This window comes from Myotis nattereri (assembly GCF_964212035.1).
Source record: "Myotis nattereri genome assembly, chromosome: 9".
In the NCBI taxonomy this organism is placed as follows: Eukaryota; Metazoa; Chordata; class Mammalia; order Chiroptera; family Vespertilionidae; genus Myotis; species Myotis nattereri.
The window spans coordinates 70,346,769-70,372,119 of record NC_138084.1 but is presented as its reverse complement, the minus strand read 5'-3'; the positions used below and the strand labels follow the sequence as shown (position 1 = coordinate 70,372,119).

At 36.3% G+C, this 25,351-nt stretch overlaps 1 protein-coding gene across 1 annotated transcript in view; it reads left to right on the top strand.

Annotated features, from left to right (window-relative positions):
• ATM (ATM serine/threonine kinase) overlaps positions 1-25,351 on the top strand; it is a 131,839-nt gene that overhangs the window by 70,160 nt on the left and 36,328 nt on the right. The window contains exons 33-42 of the mRNA XM_081098784.1: positions 89-184; positions 2,151-2,322; positions 5,345-5,486; positions 7,359-7,535; positions 9,682-9,859; positions 14,109-14,196; positions 17,304-17,459; positions 21,126-21,213; positions 23,296-23,384; positions 23,478-23,580. Of these exons, the coding sequence (XP_080954910.1) occupies positions 89-184; positions 2,151-2,322; positions 5,345-5,486; positions 7,359-7,535; positions 9,682-9,859; positions 14,109-14,196; positions 17,304-17,459; positions 21,126-21,213; positions 23,296-23,384; positions 23,478-23,580 (1,289 nt within the window). The remainder of the gene's footprint in view (positions 1-88; positions 185-2,150; positions 2,323-5,344; positions 5,487-7,358; positions 7,536-9,681; positions 9,860-14,108; positions 14,197-17,303; positions 17,460-21,125; positions 21,214-23,295; positions 23,385-23,477; positions 23,581-25,351) is intronic.

Below are 25,351 nucleotides of genomic sequence, written 5' to 3'. Positions count from 1 at the left end.
CAGATAATTTAAATATATAAAATGTAATATCATAAAGAAAAGTGTTGTTTCCATTATAGTTTAATTTTTTTTTCAAAACTGCTTCTAGGTAACCCACAAGATGGCATAATGGTGAAGCTGGTTGTCAGCTTGTTACAGTTATCTAAGATGGCGTTAAATCACACTGGTGAAAGAGAAGTTTTAGGTAAACTATTTGGCTGAATGACTGTGAGTTTTTTGTTTGAGTGGTCATCTTTATAATTTTCAAAATCAGTAAAAGTTTATCATTTGAGGTACTGGGGAAATGTAAGATGCTAGCTAAGTAATATTTCTATTTAGCTCAAGCGTCCCTAAGCTGCCCTCCTTTCATATTTTCTTCCTTAGGCATTCATTTACTTTTTACTTTATGCATAAAGTAAAAGTTAGTTCTTTACACATTTATAACTGTGAATTTGAAAATGTTTTGTAAATATTTAGGAAAGTCAGATATACCTATTTGTAGTGAAGTTGAAGATAAATTGATGTATGCTATTAATGACTGGTACTTAATATCTTTCTTATATAACTGAAATAAGAATGAAGATTTGGAGTGCTGGATTAAAGTCATATATTAAAACCATATTCAAGTCCTTTTCCTCCTCACCATGTGGAGGAAACCTGATGTAAGATAAATAGCCAATGTCATGTCTAGAGTGTAGTTGTTTAGGTTTGGTGCTTACAGGAGGGAAAAGTCACATTAAAACCAGCTGGAAGTCCTCATGATGGCATTGCTTCCAGTAAGAAGTGGGAGGAACAATAGCTGTTTCATACATCTTACTATCTTTCAATGGAGTCTTTTTTAACTTCTCATCAGGAGCCTATTATCTAGGTTACTTAACATTTTTGATAAATTTTTAATTGAAATATATCTGACATCAGTAAATTGTACAGATCATAAGCATATCACTTGAAGAATTTTTACAAGCAGAACACACACCTGTGCATCTAGCTCCCAGACTAAGAAACAGAACCTATGAGCATCCTAGAATTTTTCTTTAACCAAGGAATTTACCCCTTTGTCCATAGTAATACTGGCTCTGGGGATAAATCTCATTTACTGCAAGAACCGTAAGTGGCTTTCCTGTGTAGCATAAAATCTTTGTACCCATGACTAACATCATACTTAACGTAAGAGATTGATGGTTTTCTCCCTCAAATCAGGAACGAGAAAGGTTGCCCACTTTTACCACTGCTATAGCCAGAGCAGTTGGACAAGAAAAAGAGATAAAAATTATTCAAATTGGAAAGGAAGAAGTACAATGATGTCTACTCACAGATGACATAATCACATATGTATATGATCCCAGAGAATCTATAAGAAAGCTACTATAATAGAGATAAATGAATTTAGCAAAGTTCTAGGATACAAGGGCAACACACAAAATTTAGTAGTGTTTATGTACACCAGCAGTGAACAATCTAAAAAGGAAATTCTATTTCATTTATAATTTCATTTGTAATAGTGTCTAAGAATTAAATACGTGCAGATAAACTTAGTCAAGGAGATGGAAAACTTGTACACATTCTCTTTGTTAGAAGCCAGTCACTAAGCACAGCCCAACATAAATTAGGCTTCACCTTTTGAAAGGAGGACTATCAGAGAATTTGTGAACATATTTTAATAAATTCCACCATGACTGGCAAGGAACATGAGGGAGTCTTCTAGCATGCTGAAAATGTTCTATCTTTATCGGGGTAGTGATAATACAGATGAGAAAAAATGAATTATGTGTGTGCGCATGCACGTATTTGTGTATGTGTGAGTTTTTGCTGAACTTAGTGTTTAAGGTTAGTGAACTTTATGTACTTAATATCAAAAAATTTTTAAGTTTCAAAGTCTGCTGATACTCCCATTCAGTACCTGTGTTTAAACTTTCATCCTTAATATCTGTATTCTGTGACTGGTCTATTTCTTGGATATGATTCTATAGGAAAAATTATTGCCTACATGGATGATATGCAAAGGAAGTGATACAATATTTTGTTGCTGCTTTAATTTACTCCAGATCTTTGAGAGAAACTGAACTCTTGAAGGATGACAGAGTAACATTATATTTTGGAACTCAGGAAATTTTTGTTGTATGTATGATCTCTTAGCTATAACTCTACTGAAATGTAATTTCTGTATGTAGAGGCTGTTGGGAGCTGCTTGGGAGAAGTTGGTCCTGTAGATTTTTCTACGATAGCTATACAACATAGTAAAGATACATCTTATATTAAGGCCCTTGAGTTATTTGAAGATAAAGAACTTCAGTGGACCCTCGTAATGCTGACCTACCTGAATAACACATTGGTAGAAGATTGGTGAGTACTTAATGATACTTTATTTCTGATAGCATTTACTTAATCTGACATTCAAGGAGAATGATACTGTCTCTTCACATAAATTAATAGTTCCAATAACTTTAAAGCTTTCTCTTTTAAGTTGCCATACTTTTCTTTCAATCTCAAGTATTTTAATGAAAATTGTTAGATTTTTATTAATGCATGAAATTACTGAAGCTCTTTTATGTACCAAGCATTTGATATGGTGAACTAGACAATGTCCATGTGAAATTCTGGTGAGAGTAGCCTAGACAAATAGATAATAAGAAAATTGCCAGGTGGTTCTACATAGAACATTAAGATAGGGGAATGCAAAATGAGATATTGGGATATTTGTCAAAATCAAAGGTGTCACTCTTCCCAGCTAGACTATGTATGTCCTTTTAAAATAAGTTGTAGAGCCCTGGCCAGCATGGCTTCATGGCTTAATGGTTGGAGTGTTGATCCGAGCGCTGAAGGGTCTCAGGTTTGATTCCCTGTCAAGGGCACATACCTGGATTGCAGCTTCCCCATCCTGGTTGGCTCTTTCACTTCGATGCTTTTCTCTCCTCTCTCCTTCTCTTCCCTCCTCCCTCCCTTCCACTCTCTATAAAAATCAATGGAAAAAGTATCCTCCAGTGAGGATTAACAAACAACAACAAAAATAATAAATTGTAGAGCAGAAATTTCATAACTCAAAAATTAAGCTAATCAAACGGTTTTTACCCATTTATTCTCTGCAAAACAAAATTGCAACAGATTTTTCAGCTTGCTGGTTATGAGATTATGGTTGCTTGCTTTCTTTGCCCCCCTTCCCATTTATCTGTTTATTTATTTTTGGTATATTTGAGCACCTCATCACAATTTTTTGGGTGTGGATCAAAGGATTTTAACCCACAACTGGGTCATCTAAGGTCAGTAGGTATTTTGCATCTATTTCCTTCCAAACCCTCCCCCTCCGTTTCTTGGGGAATAAATGATTGGCAGTAATGTCTACCTGCCATGTTTTCATTGTTGATTTAATGGACATATATTTTTCTCTCTTGTTGTTGTTTTTGCAATAAAAAGGCTGATGTGCTTTTCCCCAAAACATTTTATTATACTAATTTTCAAATGTACAGCAAAGTTGAAAGAATTTTGCAGTAACACCCATATATTTACCACTTAGATTCTCCTAGGTTCTGTCATAACTATTTTACTATACTATACTTGCTTTGTCACATCTAACCATTCTTCTATTTATTAATTGATCTCATTGTATAAACATATTTCAGATTACATCTGGCACAATTTTGAAGAGATTTTCCACAGAAAAGTTGCAGGCATTAAGTGTTTCATTTGTAACACAGTAATTTGCAGTTGATTTTTTCTGAAAAGGTGTACACAGATACTGGTTTGACTTAAACTTGAGAGATCTAGGGAACAAGTATAATTTGTTGTTCCTATCTTTCTTTTTTGTAAATACGTTTTTATTTTTAGAGAGAGAGGAAAGGAGAGGGGCAGAGAGAGAGAGAGAGAGAGAGAAACATCAGTCAGTTGCCTCCCATATGCAACCCCACCAGGGATTAAATCTGAAACTGGGTATGTACCCTGACTGGGAATCAAACAAGTGACCTTTTGGTGCATGGGATGACACTCAACCAACTGAGCCACACCAGCCAGGGCCCTATCTTTTTGTAATAGGGAAACTATCATTACATATTTATGGACCCTCAGTTCTACAGAGGGGATGTTGACCAAGGAATTCCCAGAATAGCAGGTCATGGAAGGCTTTGCTGAGGAAATGTCATTTGCTGATTTGAATGATCAGGAATCAGCTGTAAGATGATTAGGGATAAAACATTCCAGATGGGAAATATCTAGAGTGGAAATAAGCTTGGTGTGTTTGAGAAACAGAAAGAAACCTGGTGTGGAAGGAGATGGCATGAAATGAAATTAGAAAGGTAGAACTAATTTCGATAAGAAATTTAGATTTTATTTGAAATATGTCAAGCCATGGTGTGATAAGCAAAGTACTATCACGATGCTGCTTACATTTTTACTGACTTTTATATGGCAAATGGATTATGATAGGGCAAAAGTAGAAACAGGAAGCCCTATTTTGAAACTTCTAGTAGTCCAGAGGGCAAATGATGATGACTTAGATTAGGTTGGCAGTAATGGAGATGAGATGGGAAATGGATGGAGCCAGGGTATGTTTTTAACAGAGAGCCAGCAGGACTTGCTGTTTAATTAGCTATGGAGATGTAGGGAAATAGAGAGCAGTGAAGGATTAATTCAAGTTTATGATTTATGCTTTTATGTCTTAAATTGAGAAACCTAAAAGGAATTAGGCCTTTACAGTATTGGGCTTTATGACATTTTTTGTCAGCTGTTTTATTTTCAGTGCTCTTGTATTGCAGCCCTCCTTTTCCGTTTTTTTGTTTGTTTGTTTGTTTTTTGTTTTTTTTTGTTTTTTTTTGCAAAAGAGAAGGCCCTTCACTGTGTTACTAGAGGTTTTAGATGTGTTACCTAATGATTCTCAGCTAGCTTCTGGTCTGAAAGTGTGTATTTTACCGTTTGTTTAAAATTGTTCTAGACAATAACTTTATCATTTGGATGGAAATAGCATTCTGCCTTATCCCAAATTATTTGTATTTCTTAGAGAAAAATATCAAAATATTGTTTTCTCAGGTGAATTACTATTGTCATTCTTATTGCTCATTTTTATTAGTTGGTGTTATTTTACTTATTTTTATGAGTCCTTTTATATTTAGCAGTCATATTACAAATTTTATTGAAGAGAATGCTATTGCAATGGTTAGTAACTCAATTTTACTGAAAGAATATTAAGAATCCTTTGGTAATTTTGGCTGTGATGTAATATAATTTTATAGATGTAAAATTTACCAATAAGTGTAGAATTGTCCTAATGATATAAATTTTAGATTTCAGGGTTTTTTTTTATTGGAGGTTGTTTAGCATTTATCAAGCTTAATAGTTGATATATTTTTTAGGCTTTTGAACTATATCTGTTTTTCAGTGTCAAAGTGCGATCAGCTACTGTTACCTGCTTGAAAAATATTTTAGCCACAAAGACTGGCCATAGTTTCTGGGAGATTTACAAGACGACTACTGATCCCATGCTGATCTATCTACACCCTTTTAGAACACCGAGGAAAAAGGTCTTTCAAATAATGAATGTTTACGGTGTACCCACTATTCTAGAATTTTATTTTATTTTATTTTATTTTTGCTATGGATAGGAATATCAAATTGCTTAAATGGTATTATACTAACATTTAACCTCTTTTAGAAATAATTAAAGCTGAGCTATAGATAGCCTAGAAAGGTGATGATTGATTTGGGGGGATTAGGAGAAGTTCTTAGTGATAGGCCTTTTTTCTCAGGAGTGAAAAACCCTAACTTAGCCCTAACTGGTTTGGCTCAGTGGATATAGCATCGGCCTGCGGACTCAAGGGTCCCAGGTTCAATTTTGGTCAAGGGCATGTACCTTGGTTGCGGGCACATCCCCAGTAGGGGGTGTGCAGGAAGCAGCTGATCGATGTTTCTCTCTCATCGATGTTTCTAACTCTCTATCCCTCTCCCTTCCTCTCTGTAAAAATTCAATAAAATATATTTAAAAAACAACAACAAGAAAAAAAAAACACCCTAACTTATATTTCATAACAGCCATTGATCCTGGGTGTGGTTATTAGGTGTTGAAATCAACAACTAAGTATTTATTTCTATAGCAAGTTTTAAGTAATACAGTTCCCTAGTAAAATGTAAGATGACCTATAAATGTCTCCCTTTTTCCATGTTGATATCATAAGATTCCACCAGGAGTACTTTGTGAAGTATATTTAAGAACTCTTGCTCTCCTTTAGTTTGAACATTCCTGTTTAATATTTGAAGTAGTGCCTTTTTGTTGTTGTTGTTATTGTTTTGTTTTTTAGTCCTCACCTGAGGATATATTTTCACTGATTTTTAGAGAGAGAAACATTGATATGAGAGAAACATCGATCAGTTGTCTCCCGTATGCACCCATACCTAAGTATGTGCCGTGACCTAGAATCGAACCCACAACCTTTTGGTGTAAGGGATGGTGCTCCAATCAACAGAGCCACCCAGCCAGGACTGAAATACTGCTTTTAAATGTATCATAAATATAATTTCAGTATTAGTGAAATTAATGGTAATATAAACTATTAATAAAATTAGCAATGTAACCTGTAAAACACTATAGTTAGAACATTTTATAATATTACTTCATTTTGAAATCAATTCTGTGTGGTAGATTTGGACTGGTTTTGTATGTAAGACAGATGAGGCAGAGTTTGTGATTCATATAATATACTACTATGAACTTACTACTGTCTAGACCAGTAATTCTTTTTTTTTTTTAATATATTTTATTGATTTTTTTACAGAGAGGAAGGGAGAGAGATAGAGAGTTAGAAACATCGATGAGAGAGAAACATCGATCAGCTGCCTCCTGCACATCTCCCACTGGGGATGTGCCCACAACCCAGGTACATGCCCTTGACCGGAATCGAACCTGGGACCTTTCAGTCCGCAGGCCGACGCTCTATCCACTGAGCCAAACCGGTTTCGGCTAGACCAGTAATTCTTTAAAAAATATATGTTTTTGTATTGATTTCAGAGAAGAGACAGGGAGAGAGAGAGAGAGAAACATCAACCATGAGGGAGAATCATTGATTGGCTGCCTCCTGCACGCCCCCTGCTGGGGATCGACCCTGCAACCCAGGAATATGCCCTTGAGTGGAATCCAACCTGAGACCCTTCAGTCCGCAGGGCAACGCTCTATCCACTGGGCCAACCCAGCTAGGGCTAGACCAGTAATTCTTTACCATACTAGTCTGACCCTCACATAAACATAAATGTATTTTAAATTTAAAGGTAACCCTGGCCTCCAGATTTAGTTTTAACTATATTTAGTTTTACTTGGAAACAGGTTTGTGTATATTTAGATACTTGTTTTCCAATGTATTTCTGATTACCTTATTTTTATTTCCTGATCATTTTCTTTCTAGTTTCTAGAGGTACCCAGACTTGACAGAGAAAGCCCTTTAGAGGGTTTGGATGATACAAGCCTGTGGATTCCTCAAAATGAAAGTCATGATGTTTGGATAAAGTCACTGACCTGTGCGTTTTTGGATAGTGGAAGCATAAAAAGTGAAATTCTTCAGTTACTAAAGCCACTGTGTGAGGTGAAAAGATTACCTGGTCTGACTGCATTCCTTCCTAACTTTGCTTTGTTTCATTTCCTTTTTTCTCTGAATAGCTTTTTTCGCTTTCCTCGTTCCACTTGGCTTGTGTGTACATGCTTGTTGCCTATAATAAATGTCTCAAAAAAGAGGCCTGTGGAACAGCACATTCTCCTCAGGCAACATCACCCCCACTCAGCTGCTGCGAGCCCATCAAACAGTATTGTCTTTATTTAGCCACAACTTTACGCAGTAGGTTTCAGCCGTGAGATACACGTTGTGGATGAGTTCTAAGGGGTGCCTCAAGTACTTTGTTACTAATGACAGTTAAGATCCTGGTGACTGTAAATATTTATATTAACCAAAAGTCTGCTCTTTTTTTGTTTGTTTACTCCTAATAAGGTCATTGTCATTTACTTTTCTCTGAGGTGCTTTCTCGAATGAGAAAAAGGGAGCAGGTAGCACTTAGCACTACTTTTTTATTTTTGAAGGTACTCTACAATTTATTTCAATAGAGAGTACAGGTACGAACCAAGTCAAACAAAAGTTTGTTATATGCTTTTATCAAGACAGCACTATGATTGTGCTCTAGGACTTTTAACAGCTATCTAGTTTATAATTCTGCCAAGCATGATACAACAGAAATGTGAAATAAACTGTGACTAGGTCAAACATCCACCAATCACAGATAACTGGTAGAGAAGTGAATATTTTGGTAAAAGCAGTTTAAAAAGCGGTCCTTGTTTCTTACAGTTAATAAATCTTCACTCCGTCTGCAGTACTGCACTGCACTGCACTCACACCAGGTCAGCAGAGTGAGATCCTGTGCCCACACACACAGCTCACTTCTCATCAGTGAACCTAAGATTTTTATAAAATTCTAACTTTGGCCAGAAGATAAAATGCTCCAAATACACAGTTATGTATACTTCAATTCCTGGTTCCTTAAATTCTCTGTTTCCAAAATTGGCATTTTGACTTTAGTTTAACAAGGAAATTGTTCATCTACAATTTGTCTTATGTGTGTGGCCTGTAATGAATATAAGAAGATGGTATATTTGCAAAAATAAGATTGAGCACTGTTTTAATATACCAGACATATTAAAGCACTTTTCTACACTCTGGAGTATACCAAAAATAAGTACCCAAATTTTATACCCAGAAATTTGGATTTATTTAAAAAAATAAACATTTTAACATCGCTGTTGTAGCTCTTCACTAAGTACAGAAAATGTGCAAAAATCAGATTTTCAACTTTTCTCATAAACATTGATCTCCATTTTTCCTTACATCAAATTAGAGAACTTGCTGTTATTAGTAACACTTTTCAACTTATAGTAGTGACATAATTTCATTTGTACGCAATATTCTGTTTCATTATATGCAAACTAGAGGCCTGGTGCACGAAATTCATGCACAGTGGGGGTTGTCCCTCAACCCAGCCTGCACCCTCTCCAATCTGGGACATCCCTCTCACAATCCAGGACTGCTGGCTCCTAACCGCTCGCCTGCCTGCCTGCCTGCCTGCCTGATTGCCTCCTAACCACTCCCCTGCTGGCCTGATTGATGCCTAACCACTCCCCTGCCGGCCTGATTGATGCCTAACTGCTCCCCTGCTGGCCTGATTGCCCACAACTGCCCTCCCCTGCTGGCCTGATGGCCCCCAACTGCCCTCCCCTGCCAGCCTGATCACCCCCAACTGCCCTCCCCTGTCACAATCCACCTCCTTTGCGTGAGGCAGTGGAGACACCAGGACCAGCCTCTTCCACGCTGTGCAGAGCCATGGGACCCCCCCAGGCCTCACCGTGCAGAGCAGCCACTGGGCCCCACCTCTGCTGTGCACACGGCCATCTTGTGGCGACATCATGCAAGGGCATGACGCCACCTAGGCTTTTATTATATAGGATGGTCTAGGCTGGAAATGAATAATTAACATTGTAACTAACCATATATGTTTTATATAGATATTCTGTGTTAGTTTGAATTTTTTTCTTAAAAAACACTATCTGGTACACATGCTTTCTAGCAGTACATTGAGGTTATGACATATTCATCTGTCATTTAAAGCTTACATGCCAGTAACATGGAAAGAAATTGTAATATATTGTTTTTACTTAACCTATTGACTGGTTGTGTTTGGGTATTCTAGGTGAAAGCTGACTTTTGTCAGACTGTGCTTCCATACCTGATCCATGATGTTTTACTTCAAGATGAAAATGAATCATGGAGAAATCTGCTTTCTATGCACATTCAGGGATTTTTCACTAACTGTTTCAGATACTCCTCACAAACGAACCGATCCATGACCCCTGCAAGTTTGGATTCAGGTATTCTGTTAAAACTCTCACATTTACACTGTTAAGGTCTTGGTTCTAGAGAAAGACAGATTGGTTTGAATCTCATCAAGACTCTTTGTAGGTGTAATTCCATAACCTCTACACATCTATTTCTTCATCTATAGAATAGAGGTAACAATTGTAACAAGTTTTCAATGAGATAATGTATGTAAAGCAACTATGGTAACACTTGATGGATAGTATTCCCTCATTAAATTTTGGCTATTAATTAATTACAGAGAATTCAGTATGTGTCAAGCAATGTGCTTGGCACTGGGAATATAGATGTGAACAAGACACACCCTATATTCCAGCATTGGATAGAGCAGACAAATGTGCAGCCAGATATTATAGGGTCTGTGTTGGACATGTGATGGAAATTTCATATTAAAGCTCTAATTCAGTGGTTCTCAGCCTTGGCTGCACATTAGAATCACCTGGGAATCTTTTTAAAATCCTGATTTCTGGGCCCCATACTCCGGAAATTCTGTTTCTTTGTTATTGGGTGGGACCACAATATTAGTAACAAAGAAACAGAATTTCCGGAGGATGAGGCACAGAAGTCAAAATTTTAAAAAGATTCCCAGGTGATTCTAATGTGCAGCCAAGGTTGAGAACCACTGCTCTAATTTTTTTTTTATTGATTTTTTACAGAGAGGAAGGGAGAGAGATAATCAGAAACATCGATGAGAGAGAAACATCGGTCAGCTGCCTCCTGCACATCTCCCACTGGGGATATGCCCTCAACCCAGATACATGCCCTCAACCGGAATCGAACCTGGGACCTCCCAGTCCACAAGCCGACGCTCCATCCACTGAGCCAAACCGGTTTTGGCCTGAAGCATTTTTTTTAAAAGCAGCCTTTTTTATTACAAAATCATCTTTATTGTGGAAAGTACAGAAACAGAACATAAGTTTAAAAGATTACCCATAATGCTATAATCTAGGATAACAACAGTTAACATTTGGTATGTATCCTTCCAGCTTTTTAAAACAAAAATTGGGTTTTACTTTATTTACTTTTATAACCTACATTTCCTTCCATGCTCTCTAAGTGCTTCTCATGCTAAGAGCTCATAGCAGGAGAAATTCCATCACGAATTGGGTATATATATATATATATATATATATATATATACACACACACCACACACATACATATATACATACATATATGTGTGTGTGGGGGAGAGAGAGATGCATGCAAGTTGAGGGCTCATTATCGGTCAGTTTTTCAAACTTAAATTAAAAAAAAAGAAAAAGAATTGCATAGATCTATGATGTTAACTTATCTTTAATATATTGTATTAATATATGGTATATGCAACATAAAACTAGGTACAAAGTCACTTATTGTACTTTAAGACCAATACAATTATAAGAAAAGTATTAATATAATGTGATATTTGCTACAACTAAATTGCTCTTCCCCACCTTGATTAGTGACTTGGGCATGGTCATGATTACTCAGCTCTCTCAGTTGTTTCTTTAACTTTTACTACCACAACTTTAATTTGACATGACCATGATGTTATTTAGACTTCGCTTTGCTCTGCTTAAGTTTTATGTGTATGCTTTTCTTTTGGCTAACAGCAATTACATATCTATTTGAAACAATATCATTATAAACATAAGTATGGATGCCCATTCTGTGGTCATACTGGATTATAAGTTGGTCATGTAAATGATCCAGAATATGCTTATATTTTTTTAGGTCGTTGTAATGAAAGTCTTAAAATTCTCATGGACATTTCACAAACTGTTTAGACGATGTCTCCTTTTCTTAATTTGAGAAATATAGGTATAAGTAACTCACAGTTACCAGTAAGCATTTAAACTTTAAACATTATGTAATTTAAAGCAGTATTAAAAACAATTTTATTTTCTACCAAATTTAATATAACCACTGCCTTTGATAACCTGACAATTTATTATCATGAACATGGCCAAGCCTTTTTTTTTTTCATGTTTATCATTTGTGCATACATATTTATGCTACAAGCATTCAAAGGCAAAATCAGCCAGTTTTATGTCTTTGTAGAGTGCCAATATTTTCATTGCCTTAACTGAACATTTAAACTTGACACATAAAATTTTATTACTGAAAAGGAAAGTAAATATGGATTTCTGTCCAATTAAATGGTTTATCTTTTCTGATATCACTGCCTTCACTTGAATGTCCCATATGCATCTCCTACATAACTGTCTGAAAATAAACTTGCCTTCATTCTCTTCCCAGCCTACGTCTTTTACTGCGTACCTCTTCAGTGATGGCAGGCATGCACTTGCCCAAGCCAGAAATCTTTCTCACATGTCTCATCTGACTATGAAATCCTGCCAATTCTGTTATAAATAACTTTAGTCCATCTATTTTTCTGTCCCAATGTCCTTACTGCTTTACATCTCTGTGGTTTAGCCATATTGAAAATATTTTCCTAAATTCTCTTAAGTTCTTTCTTGTTCCAGCCATTTCAGGTAGTATCACTACTGCCTGGAACACTATCCCTTTCCTCTTCTGCTGGACCCTTACTCTTCTTTCAGATCTCACTTTTAAAAATATTTCCTTTTTATTGATTTCAGAGAAGAAGGGAGAGGGAGAGAGAGGGAAACATCAATGATGAGAGAGAATCATTGATTGGTTGCCTCCTGCATGCCCCCTACTGGGGATCGAGCCCACAACCCAGGCATGTTCCCTTGACCGGAATCAAACCCAGGACCCTTTAGTCCCCAGGCTTAGGCTCTATCCACTGAGTCAAACCGGCTAAGGCCCAGATCTCACTTTTGCTGTGAAACTTTTCTCATTGAGATTGCCTTCCTTTCTATACTCCTCTACAGTATTCTAAACTTTTCCTATCATACGTAGTATTTATTGAATTAAGACTCTCTGCCCTGTCCACTGTTTCTCAGAGCATCGGCTTGTGCACCAAAGGGTCTCTGGTTTGATTCTCAGTCAAGGGCACATACCTCAGTTGCAGGTTTAATCTGGCCCGGTCCAGGCACGTGCAGGAGGCAGCCAATTGATGTCTCTCACATCAGTGTTTCTCTCTCTTTCTCTCTCCTGCTCTCCCTTTCTCTTCTCCTGCCTCCTTCCCTTCCACTCTCCAAAAGGCTGTGGAAAAAATATCCTTAGTCCTGCTGGTGTGCTCAGTGGTTGAGTGTCGACCTATGAACCAGGAGCTCATGGTTTGATTCTTGATGAGGGCACAAGCCCAGGTTGTGGGCTCAATCCCTAGTAAAGGGTGTGCAGGAGGCAGCCAATAGATGATTCTCATCATTGATATTTCTCTCTCCCTCTCCCTTCCTCTCTGAAATAATATGTGTGTGTGTGTGTGTGTAATTTTTTTTAAGAAAAGGAAAATATCCTCACGTGAGGATTAATGACAACAACAAAAAGAATCTCTCAGGCTAATTAGTGGGTTCTAGGTGGTCAGAATTTGTCTTATTCATAGTTATATACTGTACCTAGTACATAAAAGATCCTAGATAAATATTTGTTGAATCAATGAATTAGGCCCCTTCAGAAATAAAATTATAATTAATTTCTCAGTTATATTAAGCACAATAGTTTCTTTTAAAAGAAAAAGAAAGCCATTAAATTCCATTTATTAATTCGTATTTATTAAGAAACAATTTTGTGCTAGGTTCTGCCCACAGAACCTTTGATAGTGTAGAGCAGTGGTTCCCAACATGGGGCACAAGCCTCAGAGGGGGGCAATTTGATTTTTAAGGGGGCAATTCGAGAATGAGCTATTAATAGTGAATTTTTTGCTTTCTTATGATTCTAGGGGCTTCATATACAGTATATAAATATAATTTGACATATTTATGCATTTCGATTCTCTATTAAACGTTTTGAAACTTTACTTGCTATTTTTTCAAATCACTTCTTTTTTTTTTTTTTTAACAATTTTTTAGTGATTTCTTCCTCAGTACTTCAACTGTCCTTTTCGTTCTTTTACTTTTCTCTTTCATGGATGCCATGTTCTTTGGAAGCTTGTTTAGACCAAGTTAATGGCCTTTTAGTCTTCCTCCACATGAATAGGAGTTCACTTTTTGAATAATAAGAATTATGTGTCATGTGGGGGGGCGGGGCATAGGATTTTAGAGATGCTTAGGTGGGGGTCATGGCCACAAACAGGGTGGGAACCACTGGTGTTGAGAGAGACAGATACACCAACCAAAACAAGAATGTGCTTAAGCAGTCCGCCTGGGACTGAGAGGAGATATTTTTGTTTGCCAGAGCCAGAGCACTTTTCCCGATGTTGCTTGGATAAAAGATCACAAAGAACAATGCTTGCTGTTGTGGACTACCTGAGGAGACAAAAGAGGTAAGTAATGAATACTGCTCCTTGAGTTTGGGGATTTGGAAGTGTAACTTGCTACCTTGGCTGCATTTTAACATGATTATTTGAAGTGATGTGGTTGCAAGGAGCTGTATTTAATTTGTGTTATGCTTATATCTGTTGTAATAATTCCTGTTTAGGGTAGTACTTTGGTTACTAGTAAATCAGTGTCAGGAACTCTGAATTCTAGTCCTGTCAGTGACAGTGTTATCTTTGCTAAATCATGCACCCTTTTGAGGCTTCAGTTTATTTCATCTATAAAGTGATGGGGAAGGAGTAAGTTATTTTCCAGGTTACTTTGGGTTGCATTACTTTTAACTTTTTACTTTTCTTTTTTATAACTCATAAAAGTAACTAGAGTTATGTCAAAGTCTCCTTTATGTTTCTTTTGTCCATGGAAAAACAGTATCTACTAGGTGTTTTGTCACAAAAAAAGGATTTATTTTGTAAAAATGTAGGGTTGAAGGGTTGCAACTCAGTGCATGCAGACATGACAAACCACTTGTACACCCTGCACAGGGTGCAAGATAGAGAGGTATTTATAGAAGGGAAAAAGGAAGTTAAGGGAGGGGTAGTTACCACCATCGAGCTTTATTGTAAGCATAAAGTTCTTCCTGTAGGGTTCTTGCTATGGCATAGAGTGCGAGAACTCCTCTCATAAGCTTTAGCTCCTCCCATAGACCCCTCCCCCCCCAGCCATAATCTTTATCACTTTACTGTGTATTATGGTCCTCAAAATCAATGGTTCTATACACTCTGCAATGGCTGTGTTTATTTTCTTGATTCTGATCAGTTGTTTTACAATATAATATCTTTTTGTTTTTAATTTTTTTTTATTTCAGAGAGACAGGAAGGGAGAAAGAGAGAGAGAAACATTGATTTGTTGTTCCACCCATTCATTCATTGGTTGCCTCCTGTGTGTGCCCTGACCGGGGATTGAACCCGCAACCTTGTCACATTAGGACCATAGTCTAACCAACTGAGCTAACCTACAATACCATATCTTTCTCCCTATTATTTCTCATGAGATTAACAGTGAATACAGGAATTGCTGGAGTGAGTCAGTCATCTGACTGCTCCAGAATTAACCTGAACTTTGAAAAAATAATGTAGTAGGCCTATAACTTAAGTAGGTAGGAATTGATGTCTCATGTGGTTATGGCAGTAGTTGATTAAAGATGGGAGGAAGATGTGGGAGAAAAGTGAAAAGTTATGTTTAACCTAAATGCATTTATATCATAAAAATTAATTCCTCTGGCCCTGGCTGGTGGGGTTCAGTGGTTGGAATGTCGGCACATGCACCAAAGGGTCTCTGGTTTCATTCCTGGTCAGGGTGCAGGCTTGATCCCTCACACACACACACACACACACACACACGTTTTGTTTTGTTTTCTTCTCCCTCTCTCTCTCTCCCACTTTCCCCCTCCCTCTTTTTCACTCTCTCTAAAGATCAATGGAGAAAATATCCTTGGATGCGGATTAACAAAAAAATAAAATAAATTCCTCTGTGTCCTCCTCATACCATTCTACTCCCTTTTTAGAAGAAGTGTTGTGTTAGGTCTTTCAGTGTCTTCGTTTCTAGTGAGAAAGTTACTGATTCACCTGACTGCTTTGTAACAGATTCTATTCTGAGAAAACCCTTAAGAAGCTCTAACTATTGCCAGAAGCATCTCTTTTCTTGGTAGTGGGAGGCAGTTTCACCTTCGAATCATTAATTCCAGGTTTATCATCAAAGTAGAATGGGGTTTACAGTCGTAGGCCTCGGGAGAAGTTAAAAATTCTTAATATTCAGTTTTAACTCTGAATAAGACTAAAGAAGATTCCTTGAGAGATTATGAATGAGACATAGACTAAAGGGTAAGTAAGGGACCTGAGTTCAAGTCCAAGCCTGATACTTTGAAACTTTGTGATCTCTGAACTTCAGGTTCCTCAGAAGAGCTATCATTAAATGTTGACTGTATAATAGGCACTTTATTATTAGCCTTATAAGCATTATTTACTCACTGCAACTATTGTCGGAGATATATATTGTTCCCAGGTTTTACAGATGAGGAAACTGAGGCTTAAGCAGTTAAGTTGCTGGAGATGATAGTTTGTAGTAGGCGATCCAGCTGGATTGGAACCTAGCTGTATCCTGCTCTAAATCCAGAGTTCTTAACCATGTCACATCTCTATAATGTTCGTTTAGAAAAGGTAATATCTATGATCCTGTCCAGTTCTGGCCCACTGTTACCACAGTGGAAGGTTTTTATTGCATAACTCAACCTAGACAAAAAAACTAAGGAGAAAATGAACTGCAGACAGGAAGGACGTGTAACTGTGACTTAGAAGAAATAAATAATTTTTTATTAAATTGGCCATTTAAAAGATTTGTGTATGTGTTGTTATTCTGTGTAGCTTATTCTTAGCTTATGGTCCAAATAGCCCTTGGTGGAGGGGAAGTATGAACCCCAAGTTTGCATAGGATGATAGACCACAGCTTTCATCAGATTTCCTAAGGGTGTCTGATCCAAAGAGGCTGACACATAGGGCTCTTCAGCCATGTTATCTTAGTTGTTTATAGATACAGTCGGCCCTTCATACCCATGAGTGCCCATCTACAAGTTCCACATCCACATAGCCAATCAACTGCAGATCAAAAATACTCGAAAAAAGAAATTTCCCTCGTTGCTCATATGTCATATGTAGTAAGGCCATGATGGTTGCATCTGTACTGAACATGTACAGACTTTTTTCTTTGTCATTATTCCATAAACAATACTGTATAACAATGATTCATATAGCATTTATATTTTGTTAGATATTTTAGTGATCTAGACATGATTTAAAGTATACAGGAATGCAAATACTGCGCCATGTTATATTAGGTACGTGAGCATCTGTGAACTTTGGTGTCTGCCTGGGGTCCTGGAACCAGCCCCCACAAATACCAAGGGACGACTACATATTGGGAAAATGTGGTTCTTGGTTATTTGAATGTGATATTCTTTTTAAACTAGTACTTGCTTCCATTGTATTTGCTATCACTATACTTTTCTTTTAATATTGAAGTTAATGAAATGGACATGACTTCATTTAGAATTTTTCTTTAGATCTTCCTCAGGAACAGTGTTTGATGATGCTTTCTGGCTGGAGTTGAATTATCTAGAAGTTGCCAAGGTAGCCCAGTCTTGTGCTGCTCACTTTACAGCACTACTCTATGCAGAAATCTACGCAGATAAGAAAAACATGGAGGATCAAGAGAAAAGGTAATGGAATTTACAAGTTTTGTTTTTCAAAATTAGTGTTGACTTTGTTTCAATGAAGTTTTATATTAAAGATTTATTCTGTTCTCACTTCCACATTTAAAAGATATTTTAGATAGAAGTTTTCTGTCTTTAAAAGAGAAATAATAATATTTTTAAAAAGAAATAAGGAATTCTGTTCTGGAATAAATAGAGATGTTTATTATTTAAGAATTGTAAAAAATTATACAAGGAGCTACTGGGAGACAGAGACCATACTTTTCCCCTGTATTCCCATAGCAACTGGCATTGGAAACTTAATATAAGTGAACAATAAATATTTTTCAAATAGTTGAATGATTCCCTAATTTCAGTTAAATTAAGTTTATTACTATTCCCTCAGCTTAATCAATATCTATTTTACTTGTTGACTGTGAAATAATGTAACTGATTTTTTTTCTGTGACTACATCACTTTCATTGCTGTGTTTGTTACCTACCTGAATTTCTAATACTTTAATTTGCTTTTCCTCTAAGTTAGAACTCTCATAAGAATTTAATAAGTGTAGTCCTAGATAATAGTGAGAAACAAAACAGCCAAGAAAGTTCAAGAGTGAAAAATAGTTTATTCCCACTTGTCCTCAAATTTTCATTCATTTGAAATAGCCTAGTGTTTATTTTTATAGTTCGCTTCACTTTTCCACCACAAAAATCACTTATATTAAAAAATTGACTAGAAGGGGTCAAAGGGGGACATCTGTAGTACTTTCAATAATAAAGATAAATTTTTTAAAAAATTGAAATAGCAAATATGTATAATGTTGGTACATTTCTCATGCTTGCTACTTATAATTTCTACTTTAAAAAATAAATCTTTATTGTTGAAAGTATTACATATGTCACCTTCCTCCCCGCCCCCCCGCCCCCCCCCCCCCCCCGCCCATTGCCCTCTCCAACCCCTCTTCCCCCCCCAGGCCCTCACCACCCTACCGTCTGTGTCCATGGGTTATACACATACGCACATGAGTTCATTGGTTGATCTCTCCCCCCCCCCCCCTTCAACCTCCCCTGCATACCCTCTGAGGTTTGACAGTCTGATCATGTCTCTGTGTCTCTGGGTCTATTTTTGCTCATTAGTTTATGTTGTTCATTAGATTCCACATATGAATGAGATCATGTGATATTTATTTTTCTTTGACTGGCTTACTTCACTTAGCATAATGCTCTCTAGTTCCATCCATGTTGTTGCAAATGATAAAAGTTCTTTCTTTTTTATAGCTGTGTAGTATTCCATTGTATAGCTGTACCTCAGCTTTTTAATCCATTAGTTTCCATTTTGGATTGCCATTAAGCTGGAAGAAGTATGGTTTTTAGACTGAAAAAATCAGCAACCAGAATTCAGATCCTAGTCCAAACATAATTAATTTAGTAGACTTGGACTGATTTTTTAATTCTCTGGTTTGGTATTTAATTTCTACTTTCAAGTTGAAAACTGGAAAAAATCTACAACATGTAGATTATGTGTATAATATGTAATGGATATGTTCACAATCACAGTAGACTTCCTATCAACAATATTAAGCATGTTGTCTTTAAAGTATGTATTGAATAAGAAATTGATTATTGCCTATTCTTAAAATCTTAAAATCTTGAGTCAGGGCCTGCATACTTGGTAGCAGTAATTATAATCCAAATGTGCTTCAGTAGTTTGGTTCAATTGAATGAATGGTATTTCTTACTAATCTGGAGTGTATAATTGAGCTCTTCTCTGAGTAAAAGTAAAAGCATCTTTAATTTATGGAATGTGGCAACTTTTTGAAAAATTAATTGTCTATCAAGCAGGAGTGTCTCGATTTTATTTTGGTTAACTTTAGGGAAATGTGCTTGACAGATAAATAGTGCTTGCTGTTTGCTTTCACAGTCTGGTATTGATTTTTTTTTCCCTGATGCCCGATTGGGGAAGAGGGTGCAAACAGAGATAGGAGGTGTGTAAAATGTAGGGATTGCCAGTTTTGTTCAGTAGCTCAGGTGAACTGAGACTTTGTAAATTTAAAGTGATCAGGGAAAGCATAATTGTGAGCAAAAACCAAATCAGTAGTTTACACACTGTCGGGTCCAAGAAGTGAATTGCTCTCTTAAATTTTCTATTTGTTATTTAATATCAAAATACCTCCATACTGGCTATTCCAAAAAATACATATGAAGTTTTACTTACTTGTAACTTGCTCCTGAGAAAATAGTGAGATTTCAACGTTTAGTGTTCATATTTTTTTTTTAGAAGTCAAAACGTTTTCAAACAGGATTTAGACAATAGGTGTTACTAGTTCGCACCCTCAGTCATTTTAAGGTTCCTGACAGAAGTCCTGAAACTCCGTGTGCCTGGATGAATGACAGCCATAGACTAGAATCATACTCTGTAATATCTTTCCTACTTTCCAGATTTCTTCTCTAAAAACTGACTTTTTTCTGTATGACTTGCCAATAAGGAAATATATGCAGTATCTATGTATAAGGGTTATAAAGCAAAATAGAATGTTGTCAGCACCATTATATTAATGAGTGGTCTCTGCCCCATCCCTCTGTGCTTCCTCCAAGATGCAAATGTTATCTTCTGTCTTGTGTTTATCATTCGCTTAGATGATATTGTTATGTGAGTATGAGCTCATAAATATATTGCCGTTTTCCTTATTTTTGAGCTTTATAAGAAATTATGTGTATTTTTCTATAGCTTGATTTTTCATTTAATATTTTTGTAAGATTTGTTTATGTTGTGTGTTGCTGTAGTTCATCAATTTGTCACTGCCATATAGTGTACCAGTGGGAGAATATGCCACAATTAATTTACCCATTCCCCTGTCACTGAGAGATAGCTAAGTGTAGAATTACTAGGTCGCAGGGTATGTAAATTTTAACCTTATAATATAGTGGTTATACCAATTTGCATGCTTCTCAGAAATGTGATTCGTGAGAAGTGGATAAATAGGGAGCCTTACATTTGAAGAAGGAGCCAAAGTACTATTTCTAGTCTGGGTGGAAAAAGTAAAGAAGAAACTGAAATAAGTTTAGAGGTAAATAATAGAGGTGCTGTCACATATGATAGTGTTTTATAGGCACTGTGTATGTTGCATGATATTGGAATTGAAATTATTTATAGGACTGAATATCACATATAAATGCATGGTTTTAAAGCTAAGGCCTTGGAGCAGACAAATCTGAGTTCTAATCCTTATTACTACTTATTAGGTTTATAATCGTGGTATAGGTTTCTCAACACAATATTATCAGACGTCTTAACTTTTGCCCATTTATCCAGTTTAAGTGGTGTTTTAGTGTGATCTTAATTTGTGTGCCTGTGATTATTAATGAGGTTGAACTTTAGGTAAAAATACTGGCAGGACAGTTGGGAACTGAATTGGGTGGCAGCTACTCTATTTTTAAACAGGCCTGTTTATATAAATAAGCATTTTTGGCATGTAGCCTTTCCATACATAACATTGCCATTAAAATGTAATTCTCATTGAAAAATTAATATTCACAAATTTGTTTTTCATCCTAGGCCTAAGTGATACTATGTTTTAAGGTATAAATGGTTTACTATGTTTTATTTGTGACCATTATTAGTTTTTCCATCAAAGTCTATAGTCTATGCATTCACAAGCATCTCATTAAAATATGTGTTCTTGACAAACAGAAATCTCGTATTTGAAGAGGGAAGCCAAAGCACAACCATTTCTAGCTTGAGTGAAAAAAGTAAAGAAGAAACTGGAATAAGTTTGCAGGTAAATATTATAGGCCTACTATTTGTGATAATATTTATTTTATACTTCATATTATTTTGTTAGAGAGACTGTATAGATATAATTTGATTTTCAAACTAAAGTTTGGACTGTCATGTACATAAATTCATGGTTTGAAGCTTGGGCCTTAGAGTAGAAAATTTGAGTTCTAATCCTGACTCTACCACTAAGCTGTATAGTCTTGCACCAATTACTTAACCTTTCCAACCTTGAGTTCCTTTATTGGAAAGATTGATGTAAAACCTATATCATAGGGTAATTGGTACCATATATTTTTCATTTTCCTTATAGTACTTAACATATATAATTACATATTTATTGGTTTACTTATTTATTGTATTGGTCACATCAATACATTTCTTAATATCTACTCTTAAATTGGCCTGTTCCTACTGAATTTCTGAGGTCAGTTTGTTTCTCTAAAATGACAATTTCAACTTCTCTGATCTTTTCTGCTTTGCTTTTGTTTTAGCTTTAGCTTTCCTCCTACTTCTGGAGAAAACGGGTGACATAGACAGGAAATCCCACCACAACCTACTATCATAGAAATCTCCCTGCATCTGCTCCCATCGTAGAGAAATGGTTTCTCCTTCTGTCTGCAGACTAATCCTTCTTCCTGTGCTTTGTTTTTCAACAACTCTTTTTCAGAAAAAAAAAATATATATATATATATATTGTGCTGTGCCCTCTCTCAACATATCAAACTTTTCCTATTAAAATCATTTTCCTGCAAACTAATACAAAATCATTTTCCTAGTCCCTGTGTCTTTTTGTGTGTGTGTCACCCTCTTTTTCTCCCTTCCCTTCACAGCAAACTTTTGTGAAAAAGTTCTCTCTAGTTGGTGTCTCCATTTCACTCTCTCCACTGAAGCTGCACTTGCTAATGGCACCAGTAAACTTCATGTTATTAAGTCTGGTGGTCATCTTTCATTCAATATGTTTCTTAACATTTCATTAACACTTGGCACCATCAACCATGCCTTGCCTGAAATATATTCTATCTACCTTTTTAAAATTCCATTCTCCCAATTTTTCTTCTTCCCTATTTGCTTCTTTGTACTCTTAATCCTCTTTTACTTAGTTTTTGGAGTATTTTTTGTATTCCAGGCACTGTGCTAGACTTAAATACTAAATGTTTTAACACTGAGACCTGACTTCATGTTTATGACTAGAAACAGTTTAATTACAAATACACAGTGATGCCAATATCAATGAATTTTTATTTAAGCAATATCCTTCAAAGCAAGCACCTTTTAGGCAGTTAAATTGCTTTGTCGATTTCCTATGGAATACAGTTTCTTACTTTTTCAATTTTTATTTTTATTTTATTGAGATTATTTTAAAATGATTATCTTTTTCCTGTGTAAATTTCACAGCAAAGATTTGAGTCATCAAACCACTTCTTTATCCATATCACATTTTACCAATTATAGCATAATGCAGATTTGAGTTTGTTTGTTTGTTTTTTCACTAAATTCCATTTCCAAGAATCAGGCTTTGCTTCAGAACATCATTTTTCCATCAACAGTTTTAGCTATTGACAGGATTATTGGTGTGTGTTTTTAATGATTATTTTTGCATGTATTAAAAGCCTAGTCAGTTGGGATTTATTTCTTTTTTTTTAATATATTTTATTGATTTTTTTACAGAGAGGAAGGGAGAGGGATAGAGAGAAACATCGATGAGAGAGAAACATCGATCAGCTGCCTCCTGCACACTCCCCACTGAGGATGTGCCCGCAACCAAGGTACATGCCCTTGACTGGAATCGAACCTGGGACCCTTGAGTCTGCAGGCCGATGCCCTATCCGCTAAGCCAAACCGGTTAGGGCGGGATTTATTTCTTATCTAATTCATTAAATTGTGAGCATCTCTTCTCAGTCATTAATTATATTGTTATTTGGTTATCTGGGATCTTTTTGTGTTCCTAATCCAAATTAATATCATTTTTTTTTTATATTATAGCATTTATAGTTGAGATTTACATGTTGGTGAACTTCCAATTTGCTAAATTCATAAAGTGATAAGTTTTCCTCTTCATTTTTTGTTGTTTCCATGTTTTTAGGATCTGCTCTTAGAAATCTACAGAAGCATAGGGGAGCCAGACAGTCTGTATGGCTGTGGCGGAGGGAAAATGCTACAACCCCTTACTAGGTAAATTGCATTTTCTAGGTAATGGTATTATAATTCTGTTTGTAAAGGAGTTACATGTGGAACTCAAAGGTATTTTGAAATCTTTAATTATAGACTACGAACATATGAACATGAAGCAATGTGGGATAAAGCCCTAGTGACATATGACCTTGAGACAGCAATCTCTTCGCCAACCCGCCAGGCGGGGATCATTCAGGTATTTATTTATTTTTTCCTGCTTTAGTAAAGCACTAAAAGTGTAGTGCTGAGATGATTTCAGTGTGTCAGTGGAATATTTATATAGCCCGATAAATTCTAGGTATAAGACTGAAATTACGTGTTTTTTCAGGCATTGGGCTAAAAAGTCAGAGGGATGCACAGGTAAATAAGACATGTCACTGACCTAAAAGATAGTGTTGATGATAATCTTGTTAGCTAATATTAGAAGATATTTTTTTTTCATCTTATTTTTTTTTAAATTAAATCTTTATTGTTCAGATTATTACATTTGTTCCTCCCAGTTCTCGCCCCACCCTCTGCCCTCACTCCCCACCCACTGTCCTCATGGATAGGTGCACGATTTTTGTCCAGTCTCTTCCCGCATCTCCCACACCCCTTTCCCCCCCAAGAATGGTCAGTCCATTCCCTTTCTATGTCCCTGATTCTATTATAATCACCAGTTCATTCTGTTCATCAGATTATTTATTCACTTGATTCTTAGATTCACTTGTTGATAGATGCATATTTGTTGTTCATAATTTGTATCTTTACCTTTTTCTTCCTGTTCTTAAAGGATACCTTTCAGCATTTCATATAATCCTGGTTTGGTGGTGATGAACTCCTTTAGCTTTTCCTTATCTGTGAAGCTCTTTATCTGACCTTCAATTCTGAATGGTAGCTTTGCTGGATAAAGTAATCTTGGTTGTAGGTTCTTGGTATTCATCACTTTGAATATTTCTTGCCACTCCCTTCTGGCCTGCAAAGTTTCTGTTGAGAAATCAGCTGACAGTCGTATGGGTATTCCCTTGTAGGTAACTGAGTTTCTTTCTCTTGCTGTTTTTAAGATTCTCTCTTTATCTTTTGCTCTTGGCATTTTAATGATGATGTGTCTTGGTGTGGTCCTCTTTGGATTCCTTTTGTTTGGGGTGCTCCGCGCTTCTTGGACCTGTAAGTCCATTTCTTTCACCAGGTAGGGGAAGTTTTCTGTCATTATTTCTTCAAATAGGTTTTCAATATCTTGCTCTCTCTCATCTTCTGGCACCCCTATAATTCTGATGTTGGTACGCTTGAAGCTGTCCCAGAGGCTCCTTACACTATCCTTGCATTTTTGGATTCTTTTTTCATTTTGCTTTTCCGGTTGGGTGTTTTTTGCTTCCTCGCATTTCAAATCATTGACTTGATTCTTGTGCTCCTCTGGTCTGCTGTCGGGAGTCTGTATAATATTCGTTATTTCAGTCCGTGTATGCTTAATTTCTAGGTGGTTCCCCAATATAACATCGAGGGTCTCATTAGTTTTCTTGTAGATCTCATTAAGTTTATCGGCGGCTTCTAAACAGTTCTTGAGAGACCTTAAAAGTGTGGTTCTGAACTCTATATCTTCCATTGACAATTTTGTCCTGTTTCTTTGTCTCCGCATTTTGTTATGCTTCCTTGGTGCACCCCCTGGTGGTCTTTGTGCGCAGTCTTATAGTTAAACCTTGATTGTTGTAGCTAATACCAGGGAGGGTTTGACCTCCAGGCCAAGTGGCTATGAGACAGAAGATAGTTCTTGACTGTGTACAGCAAACATGTCAAACTCAAAGGCTAACACGGGCCAAATAAGGTTTAAGTTTATGTGGGCCGCAAAAAAAAAAAGCTTCAATTTTCATAGAAACATAGGTTTATTTCGATAGAGACATGCTAAAGACAAAGGACTGAAATAAATGAATAATCATTAACATAAAATAATAGAACATTTTAATAAAAATTAATATTTTTTCCCGAACATT